The 19,637-nt window shown below is 42.5% G+C and overlaps 1 pseudogene and 1 gene segment (V, D, J or C); both read left to right on the plus strand.

Annotated features, from left to right (window-relative positions):
- The first annotated feature begins 14,273 nt into the window (after nucleotides 1–14,273).
- On the plus strand, nucleotides 14,274–17,030 carry LOC122121234 (annotated as a pseudogene).
- Nucleotides 17,031–17,750: 720 nt separating this feature from the next.
- On the plus strand, nucleotides 17,751–18,166 carry LOC122121263. The segment is given in 2 exon segments: nucleotides 17,751–17,818; nucleotides 17,909–18,166. Coding segments are annotated over 2 exon segments (264 nt in total).
- The last annotated feature ends 1,471 nt before the right edge of the window (nucleotides 18,167–19,637 follow it).

Consider the following 19,637-nt stretch of genomic DNA (forward strand, 5'->3'; position numbering starts at 1 on the left):
TCAAGATCCCTCCCATGTTGTCGTTTTTGACTAGAATTGTTTTAGATATTCTAAGTCTTTTGTTTTTCCATATGAATTTTTGGACTGTTTTCTGTATTTCAGAAATGTACATCATTGGATTTCTAACAGGAACTGCATTGAATTTGTGTATCAATTTTGGCAGTATGTCCATTTTCATTATGTTAATTCTGCTATCTAAGAGCATGGAAGGTCTTTCCATTTCTTTTTTTTTTCAGGCAGGAGAATACGTTTATTTACCTCACTGCTGCCTCCTCGTCCCCTGACCCCATGCACGGTGGAGAAGCATGGCTGAAAAGGAAGGTGGGAGGTGCGACCCACCTCTGGGCCAGGACTTATCTGGGCCAGGGAGAGGAAGTGGTGTAGCCAGGTGGGGGGAAAGGTATGCCACACTGGATCTGGATGTGACCTCAGAGTCTGGGACCCTCCTAAGGTCAGATGGGAGGCATGTGACCAGAGGTGGCCCAGGATGTGACCTAGCAGGAGGGGAAGGTGACTGCTTCCAGGTCTGCCAGTTACCTAGGTAACAGATACTATTTGGAAACTTAGTCAAGAGGGAAGGAGGTATCTCTCTTCGGACCTTACATTCCAGCCTTTCATAATTATGAAAAAGAGCAAAGATTCTCTCTGGCTACTTCCTGCTGGCAAGGGGCATCAGCATTAGGGGTATTAGGATGAGATGTGGTCCCTTCTGGGAGAAGGCAGCAGGCAGCAGCTGTCATTTGGTAGGTGTGAGTCCTTAGATGAAGTCTGGAGGAGGCAAATCTCTTGGAGGAAGTCTTCAGGATCTCACGAGGGAGAGAGGGTCTTATGGACGAGTTCTAGGTCAGGATGGTCTAGGTAGGAATGAGTCCTGTCTTCTAGGCTGGAAGAGATGAAGTGGATCTAAACTGCAGGTAGACTGGCTGGCACTGAACTACAAATCCAAACTGAACAAACTTCTCCCATGATGCCAAGATGTCGCATCCACCACATGGTCAATGCTAGAGAGAGCAGAATAGAAAAGTGGTGTGGATGTGGATGTGAAGGCGAGCCATGGTGTTGGTGAAACGTCTTGTGTGGTGTCTCCAGGCAGTTTGGTTTGCAGAAAAGGGGTGGTTAGGAAATTCTAACATTTCCAACTCAAAAACCCATTTGAGTCACGGCACAATATGTAAGGTATATTAAATAGGTAGGTTTCATTAGGTAGCCGATGAAGAGAACACCACAAGCTATTCAGGCAGAAGTTTATTTCCCTAATTGCTGCCCTGGCATGCATGGTGGAAAGCATGGATGTAAAGGAAGTGGGGGGGGGCGGTCTTTCCATTACTTAGTGTCCTCTATAATTTCTTTCTTTAAGTTTTTATAAGTTTCATTAAATAGTTCTTTTACATCTTTGGTTAGGTTAAATCCTAAATATTTTATTTTTGGGAGTGTTATTGTGAATGGGATTGCTTCCTTTATTTCCTTCTCTGCTTGTACATTGTCAGTGTACAGGAAGGTGACTGATTTTTGTGGGTTGTTTTTGTATCCTGGTACTTTGCTGGAGTGGTTTATAATTTCTAAGAGTTTGGGTATGCAGTTTTTGGGATAATGAAAGTAGATTATCATCTCATCTTCAAAAAAGGATAGTTTAACTTCTTCCTTCCTATGTGGATCCCTTTGATGTCTTTTTCTTGCCTTGTTGCCCTACCTAAGGGTTCCAGGGCTATATTGAAGAGGAGTGTAGACAGTGGACATCCTTGCATTGTTCCTGATTTTAGGATAATTGGTTGTAGTTTTTCCCCATATAATATTCAACCAATAGTTTTTTAAACCAAAAAACTTTTTAACAAAACTAGGCAGAAAAATAGTTCTTTAATTTTTTTTGAGGGGGGGAACCTTGTGTCTCCCTTGTGTCTGTAACCAGTCTCTTGGTGGAGTCTCTGCTTTGCTTGTGGTGTTTGGTTTTCCTGTGGTTTGGTTAGTTTCTTAAATCAGCTTGTTTGAGGAGGCAAAATGAAGCTCTGCCTTACCTGAGTCTTTACGACAGTCCTCTCGGGCTGGTTCAGTGGGAGGGTGATCTACTTTGACTATCACAAAAGAGGGATGTGGCTGTTTTCTCCAGCTTAGAGTTGCTGTGCAGGAGCTAGGTTGTAGGCAGTGCTGTAGAAAGTCAGCAATCAGTAGCTTACTCTCGGACGGGCTAGCTCCTGAGAGAGTCAAGCAGGCCATCCTGGAGCTAGTCTCAGGATTTACATGAAACAAGTTTCCAATTGTTTTACTTTTACCCTCCAGCAGCTGGAGTTGCTGCCTATGCTGCATGGGTAGGTTAGCCTCTGTGTCTATTTACCCACTGAGGACAGTCTGCCCTGCCCAGGTGGAGCTCCCTCTGCTTGGGAAGGACATCTTTCCCCAGGGGTGGAGCTGAGCCCCACAGGTCAGTTCCCTATGACATGTTGAATGGTTCCTACTGTCTCATTCTAAGGCCTGAGTTAGATGTTAGCTGCTCTTGCCTGATTTTTCAAAATATCAAAGGTAGAGTTCTTCTCCAGGGATGAGGGATGAGCTACCATTCCACTGCTGCTCTATGAGAAGGAGTGAGGATATCTTGAGGGTACTAGCATCTTTCCCTTGGTTTCTGGGCCATCTATGGTATGTGACTCTCTATGGTCAGCAGGATGAAGATTTTCACTCTGTCAGTTTTTGCTGGTGGTGAGTAGAATCTGCTTTTACACTGCCTCTCGTGTCTTTGTCCTGGAATCCTTCTGTCGATATGGAGGCCACGGTAGCAGCTGCTGCTGCCACCACCACAGACCCTAGAGTGTTCGAATCTATCTCTGGAACAAAGCTGCCTGAAGGTTTCCTCTCTGGCCAAACTCTTGTACTATGATGGCATACTTGGTGTGTCTCTAGCCTTAGATTTACCACTGGAACAGTAAAACTGGTTTCTACTTGAGAGCTTATTTAGCCCCCATGTTCTCCTCTGACATCTTCCTCCAGACTCTCTTGGTTTACATCTTAAGAGGCAGCAACTTTTTCAAAAGTTAATGCACAGAATGGAAATAATAATAGAGAGAACATCTGAAGAGACAATTCTAAAAATGATAAAAAAAAATACGACAACATCTACAAAGCAGCATGATTTTATCATTTAACATACATCCCATGTATTGCAAAAAATGTCCTTGAAGATAAACTTCTCGACCCTAGGAAAAATATTGGCAACAAATAAAATGCATGTACATAAAATGTGACTAAACAATTATCTCTCTCTTTTTCTCTCTTTCTCTCTGATCATACACACAGACATATGCAAACACACACACAGTGGATTTTTTTCCACTGTAAAAGAAGGATGCTTTCTGTGAACGGCTATGGAATGATACAAGTATTTATTGTTAATAAATTGAAGAATTATTTGGAATATATTTCATATAAAGTAGAAGAAAAATGATTTGGTATTCTAATATTAGCAGGAAAAAAACCCTAAACTACAAGCATACAGCAAGTGAGTGTGATACCCAGTACCTGTGATACCCAGCAATGTGACAGAAGGATTAGAGTTGAGATTTTTCTTTGAGCATGACTTCCTTCATTTTGTTAATTGTCACTGGGGGTGGAATATCAAACTTACACATATACAAAAGGAATAGATGATGAGAAAAAAAAAGGAAGGTGAAATTATGATTCTTTAAGAGGAAAAGGAAAATGTGAAAGTCAGAATATTTGTGAATAAGAATACACTCTCCAGAATGATTAGCTAGCCATACAGTAAGGTCAGTAGGTAATTTATTAAAAATAATATACAAATATAATTCTTGAATATCCAGGTGAACATAATTTGATATATTGAAGGTTGGACTTTATTTCTCAAGTAATGAGTTAAAATTATAAATTAAAGAAGCACTAATCATACAGTTTTCCTCTACAAGACCCCAGATCTCTGTGACCAGAAATGTTTTTGAGGAACAAGAGCTGAGACATTAAATAGTACATCATAAGAACACTGAAGAATTCCTAAAACATTTTGTATTCTTTCCTTTTTTTTGGAACCAGGAAGCAACATAGTATGTCAAGCACTATTGTCATCTTCATACATAGTGCTCATCTCATGACAAAAGAAAGGGTTTTGTTTTTATTCAAATAAAATCATGAAAGTACATGATTTAGGAAATCAGTGGTTTAGGGAAGATAACAGGGCATCTCCTTCCTCTATGACCATCAAGCAGGTGTTTCCCAGATCCCAGGAAATTAACAATTTTAGAAGATGACATCCAACTGGAACTGAGAATTTGAAGACAAGCTTTCCTCTTTGACCATCATTTCTTTCTACCCAATACGTCACAACAATGACCAGGGAAGACATTAGCCAGAAAAAGAGATATTGCCTGTTAAAGCTTTAAAGCTTTTGGAATTTAGTCTCTGTGAAATCAAATGGTTTATTGAGTCATGTGACCTAACAAAAGAAAACAATAATGTCCTCGGATAAGTTCCTATATTCATCAGTGACACTACTGAATAGAAGTAGGACCATTTTCCTCTGGATCTAAACACCAAGAGCATTTTTGTCACCCTTCACGAAAAGTTCTTGCAATAATTCTATATTAGCTAGAAATGAGACAAGTTAGATTGTACATACAGAGGTCAAGTGTGGCTGTTTGTAAACAATGTATTTGGTGTTTAGGGATTGAATGGGGTTAGCAGTCTATAACTTCATTGTTACTAAAGATTTCTAATTTATGTGTGGGTGGCTACTCAGGTTTTAGTATTTCAATTAACTTTCAGAAAGCTTTTGTCAAACTTTCATTCTTTGGGCCTTTAACTTTTAAGTGATTAACTTCTCTTATCTCTCCCTTCTCCTTCTTCCAGCTTTCAAAATTTAGGATGATTGTTTTTATCATCCCTCAGAAACAAAGAGTAAACAGAAAGTCTAGCACAATAAAGACTAACTGAATCTCTGGAGCCCCAAGTCCAGTGACATTGAAGTGCAACCTAGGGAGCATTGGCACGGAGGATTTCCAGGCCTTCGAATGACAGAAATGGTGTTGGAGTTCCAGTTCAGAGTCACTAACATCTAACTGAAGACTAACTCATTCAGCCATACTCCTAGATTATTCAAAATAAAAACATTCAAGAATTTTATGTCTAGAAAAGAAAGACATCCATAGAAGATGATTGAAGAATTATATCCCTCTAATCTATATTGTGTCCCTCCAATGCTCTTACAAGGAGGAAGGAAGTTTTCAGGTTGCTTCTTCCCACTTGACCACAAGAATGGAAACATTTTCCCAAGGATTGCTCATGTGTTTGGAATGTTTGCTTATGTATCAAAATGATTTTGATGGTTTACACTATCACTCATCTTTTTGTTAAGTTATTTCTTTCTCTCAAAAGAGTTTCTATGTTGTTGTGTTTCCAAAGTTTAGTCCCCTGAATCCACAAAGCTAATTCACAAAAAAATGACAGCAGTATGTTGAAGAAAAAGAAAATAAGGCTTATTATTTGTCGCAGGTCAAATGAGAGGAATAGTGAAGATTTGAAATCAAAGCTCTATTATTCTACTAATCAGAGAAAAGGTCCCAGTTTTAAGAGGCTGCTCAAGGGGTCTGCTCCAGGCTACATGAAAGATGTCCATCCCAAGACTAAATGATAGCAAAATTGGTTCTTATCTCTTGGTTTACTGTTGTCTCATCTCTTTAGTTCTGTGTTTCTCTGACAGAGATTTAATAACTTCCTGGTTTGGAGAGATGAGAGGTGACTGTCTGTTTGGGTTGAAAGTATGTTAAACTTGTTTTCCCCATCATGGGCATGTGAGAGAGAAAGGGGTAACAAATGCAAGTTTGAATTTTTAAACATACAAATTTGTCCAGTAATACAAACTGCCTAGGAAGAATAAGGAGAAGGGAAAGGACAGGTAGAAGAGAAGTAAGGCAAAAATTCACATTGGTGTAAAAATCAGTTTTGGGAATTCTAGAACCCAATGGAACAATGCACTAAATAGATATGTTATCACTTGATTATGGCAGAAGAATCAATGAATATATAACAATTTTTTTAATAAAAAATCAAGGAAAAATGAACAGATAATTCCTTAGGGAATTATAGGCTAATTTAGTGATTACTATGGTAAGATTGTGTATAAAAACCAATAAAGGAAAAGATAAAAATAGCCAAAAATATTTGAAAAATAACTCATAAAACGAGATTTATTTTTGCATTAAAGAGTTCTACTGAATCACAATCAGGTAAACACAGATAAAAAGCTGTTATACAGGAAAAGAGAATCTTGAAGAACATTATGCCTATTTGCACAGGAAAATTCAATGAAATCCTGGATTAATTTTATCATTAACAATTGAGGTTAGAATATAGTAGAATGGCATATGTGACAATAGAAAAGAAGAGCCAAAAAAGAATACTATATTTATGACCCCATACCTTAAAATTGAAGGCAAAAAAACACCCATTGTTTTTCTAACTGCAAATGAAGGGAAATTGATATGTGCAGACATACTCTGGCAGAAAAAGAAGCCTTTCAGAACCAAAGGAATTGATAGGAAGGGCGCAGAACCTATGAGGGAAAAAGACCTCAAAAGGATTTCAGAAACAAGAAGCTAAAACCACATAAAAGTTCTCTCTTCAACACATGTGATGGTCAAGTCTAGGAAACAAAAAAACTATAATGCCACATGTTGGGATTGCCTGTTATGATCTGGAGGAGGAGCCTTTGCGTAACTTGATACTGAATTCCATGGTTTGATACTGAATTCCATGGTTTGTCTGAATTGTAGATCTGTGCTAAACATTGTACATTTCTTATTTTTGCTCTCTATATTACATGTAGTTTATACTAAGCAAAATAAAATGACCAGACCTAAACTTGTAAACAAATACCTAGAAAATAAATAAGAATGACTCAATATTTATGGAAATGCATCCTTATCAAGAAAACTGTAAAACATACCAGAACGGGTTGAAGAATTAGGCAGCAGACAAGAGCAGGAGGAATCATGAAGGCATTCCCTTTCTAGGGAACACACATTAGATTTCTCTTGCTTTACTTGGTCCCAGTTAATGTCAGTTGCTCACAGGAGAGGCCCCACCCTCCCAGTGTCTGTTTCCATCTCACCTGACAGTCTGTCTCTCACCATTGCACCCACCAGGACATTTGCATATTGCTCCTTAGGGAGGAACTCCCTTGTAAGTACAACATAAAAGCTCAGCTCTAAGCTTGCTTGGACTGACCAGCACTGCTTACTCTCAAAATGAGGTGCCTGTTCAGCTCCTGGGGCTGCTCTTGCTCTGGATATCAGGTAAGAACACACTAGAGCTAAGGAAGGAGATGGGGAGGGGCTGAGCTCTGCTCCCCATGTGTGTTATGTCCACTCCTGCATATTTGCCCTCTTGAATGGAAATGTGGCATATGTATCTTTGAGAGTGAGGAAGATTCCAGAAGGAACAAAGACCCATGCTGTTTTACAAATTCTGGATGTGTGTGTGTGTGTGTGTGTGTGTGTGTGTGTGTGTGTGTGTTCATCATGTATTTAATGAACATTTTGTTGGATGAAACAAAAATAAAAAAAATATAGCCTGCAATAAGATAATTGTGAAAATGGCTCATGATGCTAGTAATTAACCCTGTCCACTTTTCTAATTATTTTAGGATCCAGTGGAGATGTTATATTGACTCAGACTCCACTCTCTCTGCCTGTCACCCTGGGAGAGCCAGTATCCATCTCCTGTAGGTCGAGTCAGAGTCTCTTATATAGTGATGGAAACACCTATTTTTACTGTTTCCTACAGAAGCCAGGCAAGTCTCCACAAGCTCTAATCTATTTGGTTTCCAACTGATATTCTGGGGTCCCACACAGATTCAGTGGCAGTGGGTCAGGCACAGATTTCACATTGAAAATCAGCAGGGTGGAGGCTGAGGATGTTGGCGTTTATTACTGCTTTCAACATACACATGTTCCTCCCACACTGATACAGCCCTGAACAAAAACCACCCTGCCTGGTGTAGCAGAACTGTCACGTGTAGCCTTTTTTAGGAGCAGCACAACAGCTTTTCTGAGTGAATGTGAGAGCAAGAAGCTAGAGAAGTCAGGATACTAAGACACTGTTGTGCTCTCTGAACCAAGCATTTCTGATACCCTTTAGGATATTGCAGCAAAAGCCATGGAATTGCACAGGCAGCCATGTGGCTCCTTTGGCTGATGGGATGATAATGCATCATATCGTTTAATAAATACTCATTCTGATTCCATTTTCTTCTCCATCATTTGTCCACTGGATTTGAACACTACAAATTGGATAGTTAATATTAGAAATTAGTGCTTTTCAAATAATTCTCATCTTTGGCTGTGGTGGTGGGATTTACCAGCTCAGTATTAGCTTAAGCTATATTGTGACTTCCAGCGCTAAAGGGAACATGTGCACACAGCATGTCCAGTAGTGGGAGATGAGAGAGGGCTGCAGGATCAGTGCTGTCCCCAGCAGGTCACCAGAGTCCTCTGCAGTGAGCACGTCACTGCTTGTGCTCAAGGGCACAGACTGTGTCCTGAGCTTCATCATGCCCAGGCTAAGAGTGAGGGAAGGATAGCCGAGTGACTGTCCATTATTCCCTAGATTTCCTTCTCAGATTCAGAATTTAAAATGATAAGTTATACAATTAAATATTAGTTTACCAATCAATTAATTAATACCTAATTTACTACATATACACAATAGACATATAGCTTTTGCATTCATGCATTTATGAAGTGTTCCTCGATGTTCTGATAAGAACAGACTCCAGTGGATTAAAGACTCTGTTCTTAGGACTCTGCTGACTCTCCTCATTATCCAAGTCCCTCAGAAGCAGTGAGAACGGCCCTTGAGCATCCTTCCAACACATTCCTGGCCTGGGAGCTTTTTCCAGGGCCAGGAGGCTTTTCTGGAGGTTGGTTTAAGAGCTTTGCGCCCGTTGGCCTTGGCTCTTCTTGGCTTGGGCAGGCCCTCGCTGCTTGCACATGCTGCTCTTGGTCTTGGCGAAGCCGCAGGTACAGCTCTCGCCAGGACTCGCCCTCTGCTGGTTTTTCATCCTTGAATGCTTTGCAACAGCGGATTTGCCACAGCCTGTCTGTACCACTGTGCGCCACTGTCCTCGGGGGGTGAGTGTTCCCTTGAGGCTGGTGTGCAGAAGGGGTAGAAGTCTGGGAAATAGGTGCTAGGAGAATGCAGGGTGGCCTGGGAGTGGCTGGAGAGCTGTGTTGTGGGAGCCCCCGGACATCCTGGGGGCACCAGGGAGCGAGGGAGTCGCGCTTTGGTCCAGAGTACAGTGGCATCTTCAGGGACTTTCTGACAAAAGGCAAGGCCATCTCTTCCCCTCCCTCTCCCTGTGCCCCTTTGCCTTCTGCTCCCCTTCCTCCTTCCCTTTCATCTCCCTTTACCCTTTCCTCAACACCTCCTCTTTCTCCTTTCCCTTCCCCTTCCCCTTTTCCCACTTCCCAGGGCACAGAGGCTCCCGGCCTAGGTGAAGAAAAGGAGGACATCCATTTCAGGTCAGGCAGCCGACCCGAATAGGCCTGTAGCCCAGGCATATTAGAGGTTTCAGTGCTGAGATGCACCATTGGCACCCGGGCTTCTTCTGTGGAATTGATGGGACTGGCTGGATTGGCGGTTGAGATTGGCGCCAGCTGTCCCGCCTGGATTTCCTGGACCTCGCTTGCCCTTGGGACTGAGCTGTGCACGGAATCTGAGGGTCTTCTGGGACCGCTGTAGCCATTGCTTTTCAGGCCTCCTTGAGCCAAGGCAGCAGCACGAATCCTGCCCTTGGTCCTCTGTCTCCTCGGCAGCAGCTGGGTCTGGTTGAGGGCATCCTCGAAAGACTGTGGAGGTGCGCGGAATTCATGCTGTTGCTGGGATTCGCTCTGGTGATTGCGCCCGCGCAGCTTCGCTGCCTGCGTCTCTGGCTTGCCAGAGGTCTGCTTGACCTTAGAGGGCAGGGGGCCTGAACCTCTCTTCCCCTCTTCAGAGGATCGGCACCCATCTTTTGGTCTGACCCCAGCCTGTCCCTGGGGTTCCCAAGGGAGACCTTCTTGTGGGAGCCCTGGTGGATCCTGAGACTGCGGGACCGGACGGCATGCGTTGCCAGGCATGTCCCGGATATCAGTGGGCCCAGGGTCCCGCGAGACTCCAGAGCTGTCCACAGCCCAACGATGAGACCTGCTGCTGCCCCCAGAGGACTCTGGGTCCACTCGGGGACGCTTCTCCTGCCTGCTACTGGGACAAGGGCTGGCAGACCGCTTGCTAGATCCCTGGAACTCACACAGCTCCCGGGGCCGTGGGGGCTCTGGCCCAGAGTTGGGGCCTCCCCTCCTGGCTGCCGTTTCTTTCCCCCCGGAGCCCCAAACCACACTTGACTCTTTCAACTTGTCCTCTTGCACCCACCCTGACTCTGACAGCCCAAGAGCCTCCTTCCTGGGCTCTTGAGTGCCATCCTGTTCAGAGACCTGCTGTAGAATCGCAGAAAGAAGCGCTGGGTTGCAGCCCAGGAGAGCCAAGGTCTCCCAGCGTGTGTCCAGCTCCTTTGCCATACTGCCCACCAGCGGGTGCTTCCTAAAATCCTTCACCATCTCTCTGACACCCGTGGCGCCAAGGATTTCTGCCGTGATGGGCAAGACCGACAGCAGACTCAAGGATTTGCGGAGCTCCTCCGAATGTGTGCTGGAGGCCAGGTGCTCTTGGAGCAGCTGCACGGCTCCCCACACCCACTCTGCGGTCTGCGTCCCCATGCTACTCCTGGCCATGTCTACAGAGACACGGGAACCACACATCTGGACTCCTCCATCCAGGGGTTCACTCGCCCTGCTCTGAGAGGACAGATCCACATTTGACGCCTCCAACAGGTCCTCCTGCTCCCTCTCACCATCCTCCACCTCCTTCTGCCCCTCCCCCTGCCCAAGATCATACTTCCTGGGCTCTAGACCTCCATCCTGGCCAGGGACCTGGCTCAGAGCCTCTGATTTGTGGCTCAGAACAGCCAAGGTCTTCCAGTGTTTGTCCAGTTCCTTGGCCAAAGCAGCCACCTGTGGGTGCTTCCTAAAACTCTTCACCACCCTTCTGACACCCGAGGTGGCAAGGATTTCTGCCGTGATGGGAATGACTGAGAGCAGCCTCAGGGAATTAAGAATCTCGTCTGTGTCTGTGCTGGAGGCTAGGCGCTCCTGGAGCTGCCGCACAACTCCGCACACAGACTCGGCATTCTGCATCCCGATGTCACCCTCCACCATGTCTACAGAGATGCTGGACCCATTCGCCTGTGTTCCTGGGTCCTGCGGGTCACTCGCCCTTCTCTGAGAGAACGCATCCACATTTGAGGACTTCAACATGTCCTCCGTCTCCGGCTCCCTCATCATCCTTCTCCACTCCCCCTCTCCCAGATCATCCTTCCTGGGTTCTTCACCGCCATCCTGCTCAGGAACCCGGCTCAGAGCCTCTGATTTGCGCCTCAGCACAGGCAAGGTCTTCCAGCGCTTGGCCAGCTCCTTGGCCAAAATGCCCACCTGCTGGTACTTCCTAAATCCCTTCACTGTCTCTCTGACACCCGTGGTGGCAAGGATTTCTGCCGTGATGGGCATGACTGAGAGCAGCCTCAAGGATTTGTATAGCTCGTCGGCATCTGTGCTGGAGGCCAGGCGCTCCTGAATCTGCCTCACGGCTCTGCACTCCCACTGGGCTGCCTCCATCCTTCTGCCAACCCCGTCTATGTCTACAGAGATGCCCAGGACACTCACCTGGCTTCCTGAATGCCGTGGGTCACTCACCGTGCTCTGGGACTCTTGTTCTGGTCGATCGCTGTGAGGCACGTAGGCTTCCTCCTGGTCCTTTCGGCAGTGGAGTCCAGAGTGACCCTGCCCACCAGCTGCCTGCCTTATATAAACTCTTACTGCCCCACCTCTTCCCACAGTTCCTCCTGTAAGCCCCTCCCTGTCTCAAGCCTGTCACACCCTTACATCCTAGCAGGGGGTCTCCCATGATGCACCTTGCCTGACCTTCCACAAGTCCCCTCCCTACAACTCCCAAGGCCAAGTGTCGGCTCTGCCCTTCTTGTCTGGAACTCCTGCATCAAGAGATCCCCCACTATTCCTCTGACCTGGGGGACCAGGGGATGGTGCAACTGGCAACTTCCACTAACACTCCCTTTGTCTCCATCCTGTTTACAGTATCCTCTCTATCTGGCCCTGTATTATTTTCCACCTTTAAAGATAACCCATAACCCTAGACATACTTTTTTAGTTGCTCCACAAACTCCAGGGCTATTGTTGCCGATTTGATCTCAGTGTCCTTCATCACCTGATGTGCGTTGGCACTTCTAGGATTGGACACTTGCTGAGGGAATCGCTGATCCCGCCTGCACCAATCCAGCTAAAGGCAGTGGCCATTTGCCTGGTCAAGTTTAATAAATATATAAATGAATAAATAAATATGTATTTATGTGTGTATGTGTGTATTTTAACCTATGTATATGTGCAAACATATATACATACATATATATTCACAAGCATATATAGTTATATATAATTATATATATACATATATATACATTTGTATTCAAATCTGTACTGGCCAGTGTCTTTTCCTAGTGTTTCCTTCCTCTTTTGTTGTTCCTGTTGGGGTTGTGTGCTGCTGGCTTGCTAAGGAACTGTTTTGTTTGCTTGCTTTGTTTCAGAGACAGGGTCACACTGGGAAGACCAAATTGGACTGGCAATTTGAAACCTCGTGATTCTGCTGCCTGTAGGCTGAGCACAGGTGTGGACCATCAACACTGAGCTCCTACCCCCTGTGGTTAGGGTGTGTTTTGATCTGAGCTTGTTGCTTCTGTTATGGTAGGAAGCAGGTTGGGTAGACGGGGGAGTGCCTTGATCTCCTCCATCACAAGATGTGTATTGGCAGTTCCCAGGTTGGATACTTGTTTAGGGAATTGCTGCTCACGCTTGAAGTAATCTAACTGAAGACAGTGGCTGTTGGTCTTCTAGAGATAAGTGTATATATAAGTATATTTTCCCTTGTGTATGTATGTGTATATGCATACATATATACACATATATGTACATACACATATGCAGAAACCTATACAAATGTACATATATTGCATATATACATATGTGTGTGTGTGTGTGTGTGTGTGTGTGTGTACAGTGTGTACAGCCTTTCTTGCCTCTTTCTAGGTTCTTTGTAGTGTTGTGAGACTTCTGGCTTGGTGGGAACCATTTTATTTGCTTGCTGGGTTTCAGTGACAGGGTTCCACTGGGAAGACCAGTGGAAGACTTGAGCTTTGGAACCCGGTGAGTTGGCCTCCTGTAGACTGTTGCACAGGTGTGGATCATCAACACTGATCTTCTAACCCTCCCTGCTGTTAGGGTGTGTTCTGATCTTAGCTTCTTACTTCTGGTTTAGTGGGAAGTAGGTTGGGTAGATGGGAGAGAGTTCCTCAATGTCTTTCATCACCTGATGTGAGTTTTCATTTCTCAGGTTGGATAATTGTTTAGGGAACTGCTGATCACTTCTGCACCAATCCAACTGCAGCCAGTGGCCATTTGTCTTGTCCATATATATATATATATATAATTTATACAGTTATACTTATATATATTTACGTTTATCTATGTATATGTGTGATATCTATTTAGCTATCTATATCCCAAACTTGAAATATGTTATCAAACCACATTTAGCAGAAGGCTTTAGGATCTTATTTTTAACTCTCTTGCTCTGAAATTACTTATTCTCCATCCTCCACATTTCTATTGTTAGAAAATTTCTTCAAATATAATCATTCCCCATAGTTTATTTGTTCAAAATCCTTACTAAAAAGAGAAATCATATTCCAAATTAACCACTTCTTCTGTTTCATTGTCTCTCTTTCTCTCTTTTCTAGTCTCTTTTCTGGAGTATTTTCTTTCTTTATTTGGGGGGTAATTCTTCATTTTGTTTCTTTCTTTTAATTTAATTGTGAAAATAACATACAGAGGGGTTACAGTTACATGGGCAAGGTAATGAGTACATTTCTTATCAAGAATTGCTGCCTGTTCCTGGGAGTATTTTCTTGAGGTTACATATATGGGGCCCCATACTTGGTTTTCTGTAAGACTTCTTATGTTTGCTGAAGAATGTAGTCAACATTATCAACAATTTAAGATCTAGAGGTCTCTCTGTCTTCAGAGTTTGAACATGGTCTTACTATTCATCATAACCTGGTGTGTTCCTTAGGTTAATGTTTCAGTGTTTATAGGACTCTTCACAGATTCTAAAGGATGTCTGAAGGACAAAATCCTAACATGCTCTATCTCAATTTTTCTTCCCATAACTATGAACCCATCCTCTTACATACACAAAAATTCTTCAAACCTGCTTATGGACAAGGACAAGTTGATTGCACCCAGAAGGTAAATAAGAGGATTTCAAGCAGCCGTGGAAACAAACCAATTAAGGAAATGGAGAAAGAATGCTGTCCTCCATGCTTTCCCATCCAAAGGGTGCCAATCTCTATCCAGACAGAAAATGAACACCTTCCTGCAGTCAGCAGAGAAAAGATTCACTCTCTGGCACACCTTTCAGCTCCATAACACAAAGCTAATTTAAATATGTACCAAAAAGTCTGAGGGATTTCTGTATTTATCAGAACCCTTATTCTTTGTTGTCACACAGAAGTTTAGTGTTTAATATAGATCATCGTTTCCAGTAAATGATAGCCAAAACATCATTTCATAATAAATTAGAATGCTAGTTAAATATTTATTGATTATACACTATAGTCAAATGAGAATCTTGGATATAGATGTATTATTTACTGACAAATAATAAAATGAATATCATTTACTGACTACCTGGCCTAAGAAATAACATTCTCAGTAACATTGAAGTCTGGATTTCTCCCTTTAAGAAAGCTTGTTCAGAATAATAGTATTAGCATCTTCTTTGTTTTTCTTTAGGGTGACAGAAATACAAATAATGCATCTTCTATGTTTATAAAAATGGGATTATACTTCCTAGATTTTTCAGTGGTTTTTTGAACCTCAACATTATGTTTCTTAGATTCACCTGCATTAATGCATAAGGCTGTAGTTCATTTTTGTTTCTTAGAGCATTGCATTTCTGTGAATTCAGGACAGTTTATTTCTCCTGGGCTAGACCCTGAGATGTTTCCAGTGTCTTCTGTTTCTGGATGATGGCTGTTGTTTCCCTCTTCTAGAGATGATGAGCAAGGTGTTTCATGTATACCCAGGAGAGGAGGTGTTGTGTGGCAGCCCATTTACAAATGGTACATCTCCCACTTTACCCCGCAGCCTTGGTTTCTTCCAAGGTCCTCAAGCCAATTTTCACTTCTCACCAGCACTCTAGGAAAATACCCATCACTTCACAGACTTGCCAACCCTGAGTCCTGGCACATTATGTATGTCTTCAAGTCCTCTGGGGTTTGAATTTCCTGATTACCAGTGAGATCATCTGTCTTTTATAAGTTTATTGAACTTCATGTTTCCTTTGACCTTCACTTATACTTTTCTTTGAAACGCCCCACTGTGCCCTTGGGTGGACAGTTCTTTCCAAACTGGCTTATTAGAATTTTTTTTATGTTCACGTAATTAATCTTTTCTTTATTATTATTATTTTTTGTGAAAATACCTATAGAGGGGTTACAATTACATGGGGAAGGTAATGAGTACATTTCTTATCAAGTATTGTTGCCTCCTCCTCTGTTTCCCCTTCCTATTCCTTCCCATTTCTCTACCCTAACCCCCCAATTCCCGGGCCAAAGTTGTATAGTTCTTTTTTCGACATAATGACTTGTACATCTCATTGTTGCAATGGGTCCACCTGTATCCCTATTTAAATTATTTGTTTTTTCCCTTCCCCTCCACAAATTATACTGACCTCAAATACAGTGAAAGCAGGGGTTATACTGTGGGGAAGGGACATACAAAGCAACAAAGAAATAATGCTATAAATGTGTTAGAAACAGTCGCATGAAAGAAAAAAAAACATTTGAATATATATCTTAGGGCTCATTTCCCTAACATCACCTTATCTGACCTTTTCTGCTTGATTCAGACATATACTATATATTGCAAATAAGGGAAGCCATGGGACCTATGTTTCTTTGGGCCTGGCTTACTTCACTTAATATAATTTAGGAAAAGGAATCTTATCCTTTGTCTGCTATTCAGAACCTTCACCCTTTTGATTCCTTTGCTGATGAAAGTAAGGGTGATGACCTGTTTCCTGCTCTCTCCAAGGATTATATCTAAGTGTTTTATTCTTTCTTGCTTGCTATTGTTTCTAATGTATTTATAATGTACCACATTTTTTTTTCTGTTTGTTTTTTGCTTTGTATGTCCCTCCTCCACGGTATAACCCCTGTTTTCACTCTATTTGATGTTGGTATAATTTGGGAAGCAGAAGGGAAAAAAAACAAATTGTTTAAGTAGGGGTACAGGTGGACACATTTCACAATGAGGTGCACAAGACGCTATTGGGGGGAGGAATGTAGTTGTGGAGATCGGAGGGAAGGGATGGAAGGGGAAAAAGAGGAGCAGGCAACAATGCTTGATAAGAAATGTACTCATTACCTTGCTCATGTAATTGTAACCCCTCTGTACAGTATTTTCACAATAAAAACATTTAAAAAAAATAAAGAATTCAATAGAGAAATGGCAGGAAGACCCTTACTACTGTCCAAGGGATCACTGACTATTATGATAAAAAGAAACTACTGAAGTTGTTTAAGAAGAAATTTGCCTGCAATGGTACTGTAATTAAGCATCCAGAATATGGAGAAGTAATTCAGCTACAGGGTGACCAGCACAAGAACATATGTCAGTTCCTGGTAGAGCCTGGACAGGCTAAGGACGATCAGTTGAAGGTTCATGTGTTTTAAGTGCTTATGGCTCACTAAAGCTTAAGTGAGGATTTCCTTGCAATGAGTAGAATTTCCCTCCTTTCCCTTGTCACAAGTTAAAAACCTCACAGCTTGCATAATGTAACCATTTGGGGTCCACTTTTAACTTGGACTAGTATAACTCCTTCATGCAATAAACTGAAAAGAGCCATCCTTTCTAGTCTTGAAGTCCCTTATTTAAACTGAGGTCAGGCAACAGGCACCTGGCAGTGTCCAGCCTGCAACAAAGCAATAATGTGATGTTTCAGTTAAGCCCAGAGCCCCAGGATCACAGGTGGCTATGTCTGGTCAGAAGCTCCCTCTGCAGCTTCCCCTGCCCTAAGAGAATGCTGCTATTTGAAGTACCCATGGTACTCCAGAGAGAATGGGTAAGTCATCAAGCAACAGCTGTGCCACTAGGGGGAGCCTTGAGCTGGCCACACATGGTCTAAGTAGGGGGTGTCCAAAAAATGAGACCAGCCTAATAACAATTAAACTTTTGACAAGGGAACAAACATCAGAGTCATCTCTCATGTAGCTAGCTGTAGAGTTTGCAACTTAAATAACAGCTACTCAGTGCCATGTGAAGTAATGGACTGGTTTTTGGTTTTACTTCTCCCAGTTTTAATGTTATATCATTTATTTATACTTAAATGAAAAAGAATCAATCTTTTTTCCCATTATCAGAGAGGAACCTGTATAGAGGCAAATTTGCCATATGGTGTCCTTAAGTCTCTATTTGGTCACTGAGATCTGACATCCTGCAGTTGGCCTGCCCCTGATGATTTGCATCTTCCCCAGAGCAAGGTCCAAGGACTTGATAAGCTGCTTACACACTGTTCAATAGAATGTTCCAGTCAGCACACAGCATGAACATGAGGAGCCCTGCTCAACTCCTGGGGCTTCTGATGCTCTGGCTCCCAGGTAAGGATGGACAATGCTAAGGATTAGTTGGCTCTTCTTGGAAAGCATAATTTACTAAATGGCTAATGGATTTTATGTTTCCATTGTCAGGTGCCAAATGTGATGTTCAGTTGACCCAGTTGCCATCCATGTCTGCATCTCTTGGAGAGAGAGTCTCCATCCCTTGCAGGGCCAGTCAGGGCATTGGCAGTAATTTACATTGGTACCAGCAGAAACCAGGGAATGCTCCTAAGCTCCTGATTTATTTTGCCACTAGTTTGCAATCTGGGACCACATCCAGGTTCAGTGGTGGTGGATGAAATGTCTCCTTTTTCTTGCTCTATTTATATATTACCATACATTATATTATATAATACTGCAATATGGATAATATTAGTGCTGTGTTCCTCAGATATTTCAATAAATAAACTAAAATGTATTATATTTGTTAATATATCTTGTAGATGTTTTCTTTTTCCTGCCTGATTGTTTTTATAAAGATTCATAGTTAATCAACTGGTTTTTAACAAAAATAGAGCACAGTGAACCACCCCAAAACTTTTTTTCGGTCGTTCTTCAGGATTGAACTCTGGATCTGGGTGTTGTCCCTCAGATCTTCAGCTCAAGGCTAGTGCTCTACACTTGATCCATGGTGCCACTTCCAGTTTTGTGGTGGTTTATTGGAGCTAAGAATCTCATGGACTTTCCTGCCCTGGCTGGCTTTGAATCGTGATCCTCAGATTTCATCTCCCTTAGTAGCTAAAATTACAGATGTGAGCCACCAGCACCCAGCTACCCTAAACCTTTTTGGCATACAACCCCAAGCACTTATATTCATCAGCTACTCGTGCATTTTTGTTGGTCTTAGGGATTGAACTCACGGCCTGGCCACTGCCCCTGAGTTATTTTGTTTAAGACTAGGTCTCTACTACTTTGAATTACAGTTTCTCTTCTGGTATTCCAGTGATTATAGCTGGTGATAGAGTCTCATGGACTTTCCTGCCCAAGTTGGTTTTGAACTGAGAGCCTCAGATCTCAGGTTCCTCAGTAGCTAGGATTTTAAATGAATAGCAGGGAGCAGGTGGCTCACAGTGTTGCCCAGTCAATAGGTGGCATATTCATACATATATGGGTATGTTTCTCTATGGATCATATATTTTAAAAACATGCACAAATATTTATTTATTACTGCACATATATGTATATATATAAATATTCAGAGAAAAATACATCATGTGAAGATACACACACACACACACACACACACACACACACACACACACACACACACACACACACACACAAAATGAGGGATCTGATGAAAGGTTTTTCCAGAGCCTTTTCTAGAGAAAGATATGTAAGAATGCAGAATATGGAGACTTTGGAGTAAACATATATACACTGCTAAGTAATCTTCCTAAACTTATTATTTTCATGAAAGGTTTAAGAAAACAGAAGTAATTTTGATGACTTCTCAGGTGGTTCTGCATTGTCACATTGGTTGGATTACTTGTAGGTTAAGTACACTTCTGCACCTGTCTGTGAAAGTTTCTCTAGAGACAATTGACTAAGAGAGAAAGATGAACACCATTGTCCACAGCCCCTTCCAATAGGCTGGTGTCTCTTCTGCAAGAAAAGGGGAAGGAGGAGGAAGTAGAATATCCACTCTTATTTTTGGGGGTCATGATGTGAACTCAACTACACTGTGCTCACATGGCAGACTACAATTTCTAATGTAAGATTGAAGTAAAGAATTCTGCCCTTCAAGTTGCTTTCAGTAAGATCTTAGTCACAGCAATGGAAAGTTAACCTATCTTTATAACATGTTCTAGCTTACTTT

This window comes from Dipodomys spectabilis, unplaced genomic scaffold (genome assembly GCF_019054845.1).
Source record: "Dipodomys spectabilis isolate Male_0828 unplaced genomic scaffold, ASM1905484v1 ptg000187l, whole genome shotgun sequence".
Taxonomy (NCBI): Eukaryota; Metazoa; Chordata; class Mammalia; order Rodentia; family Heteromyidae; genus Dipodomys; species Dipodomys spectabilis.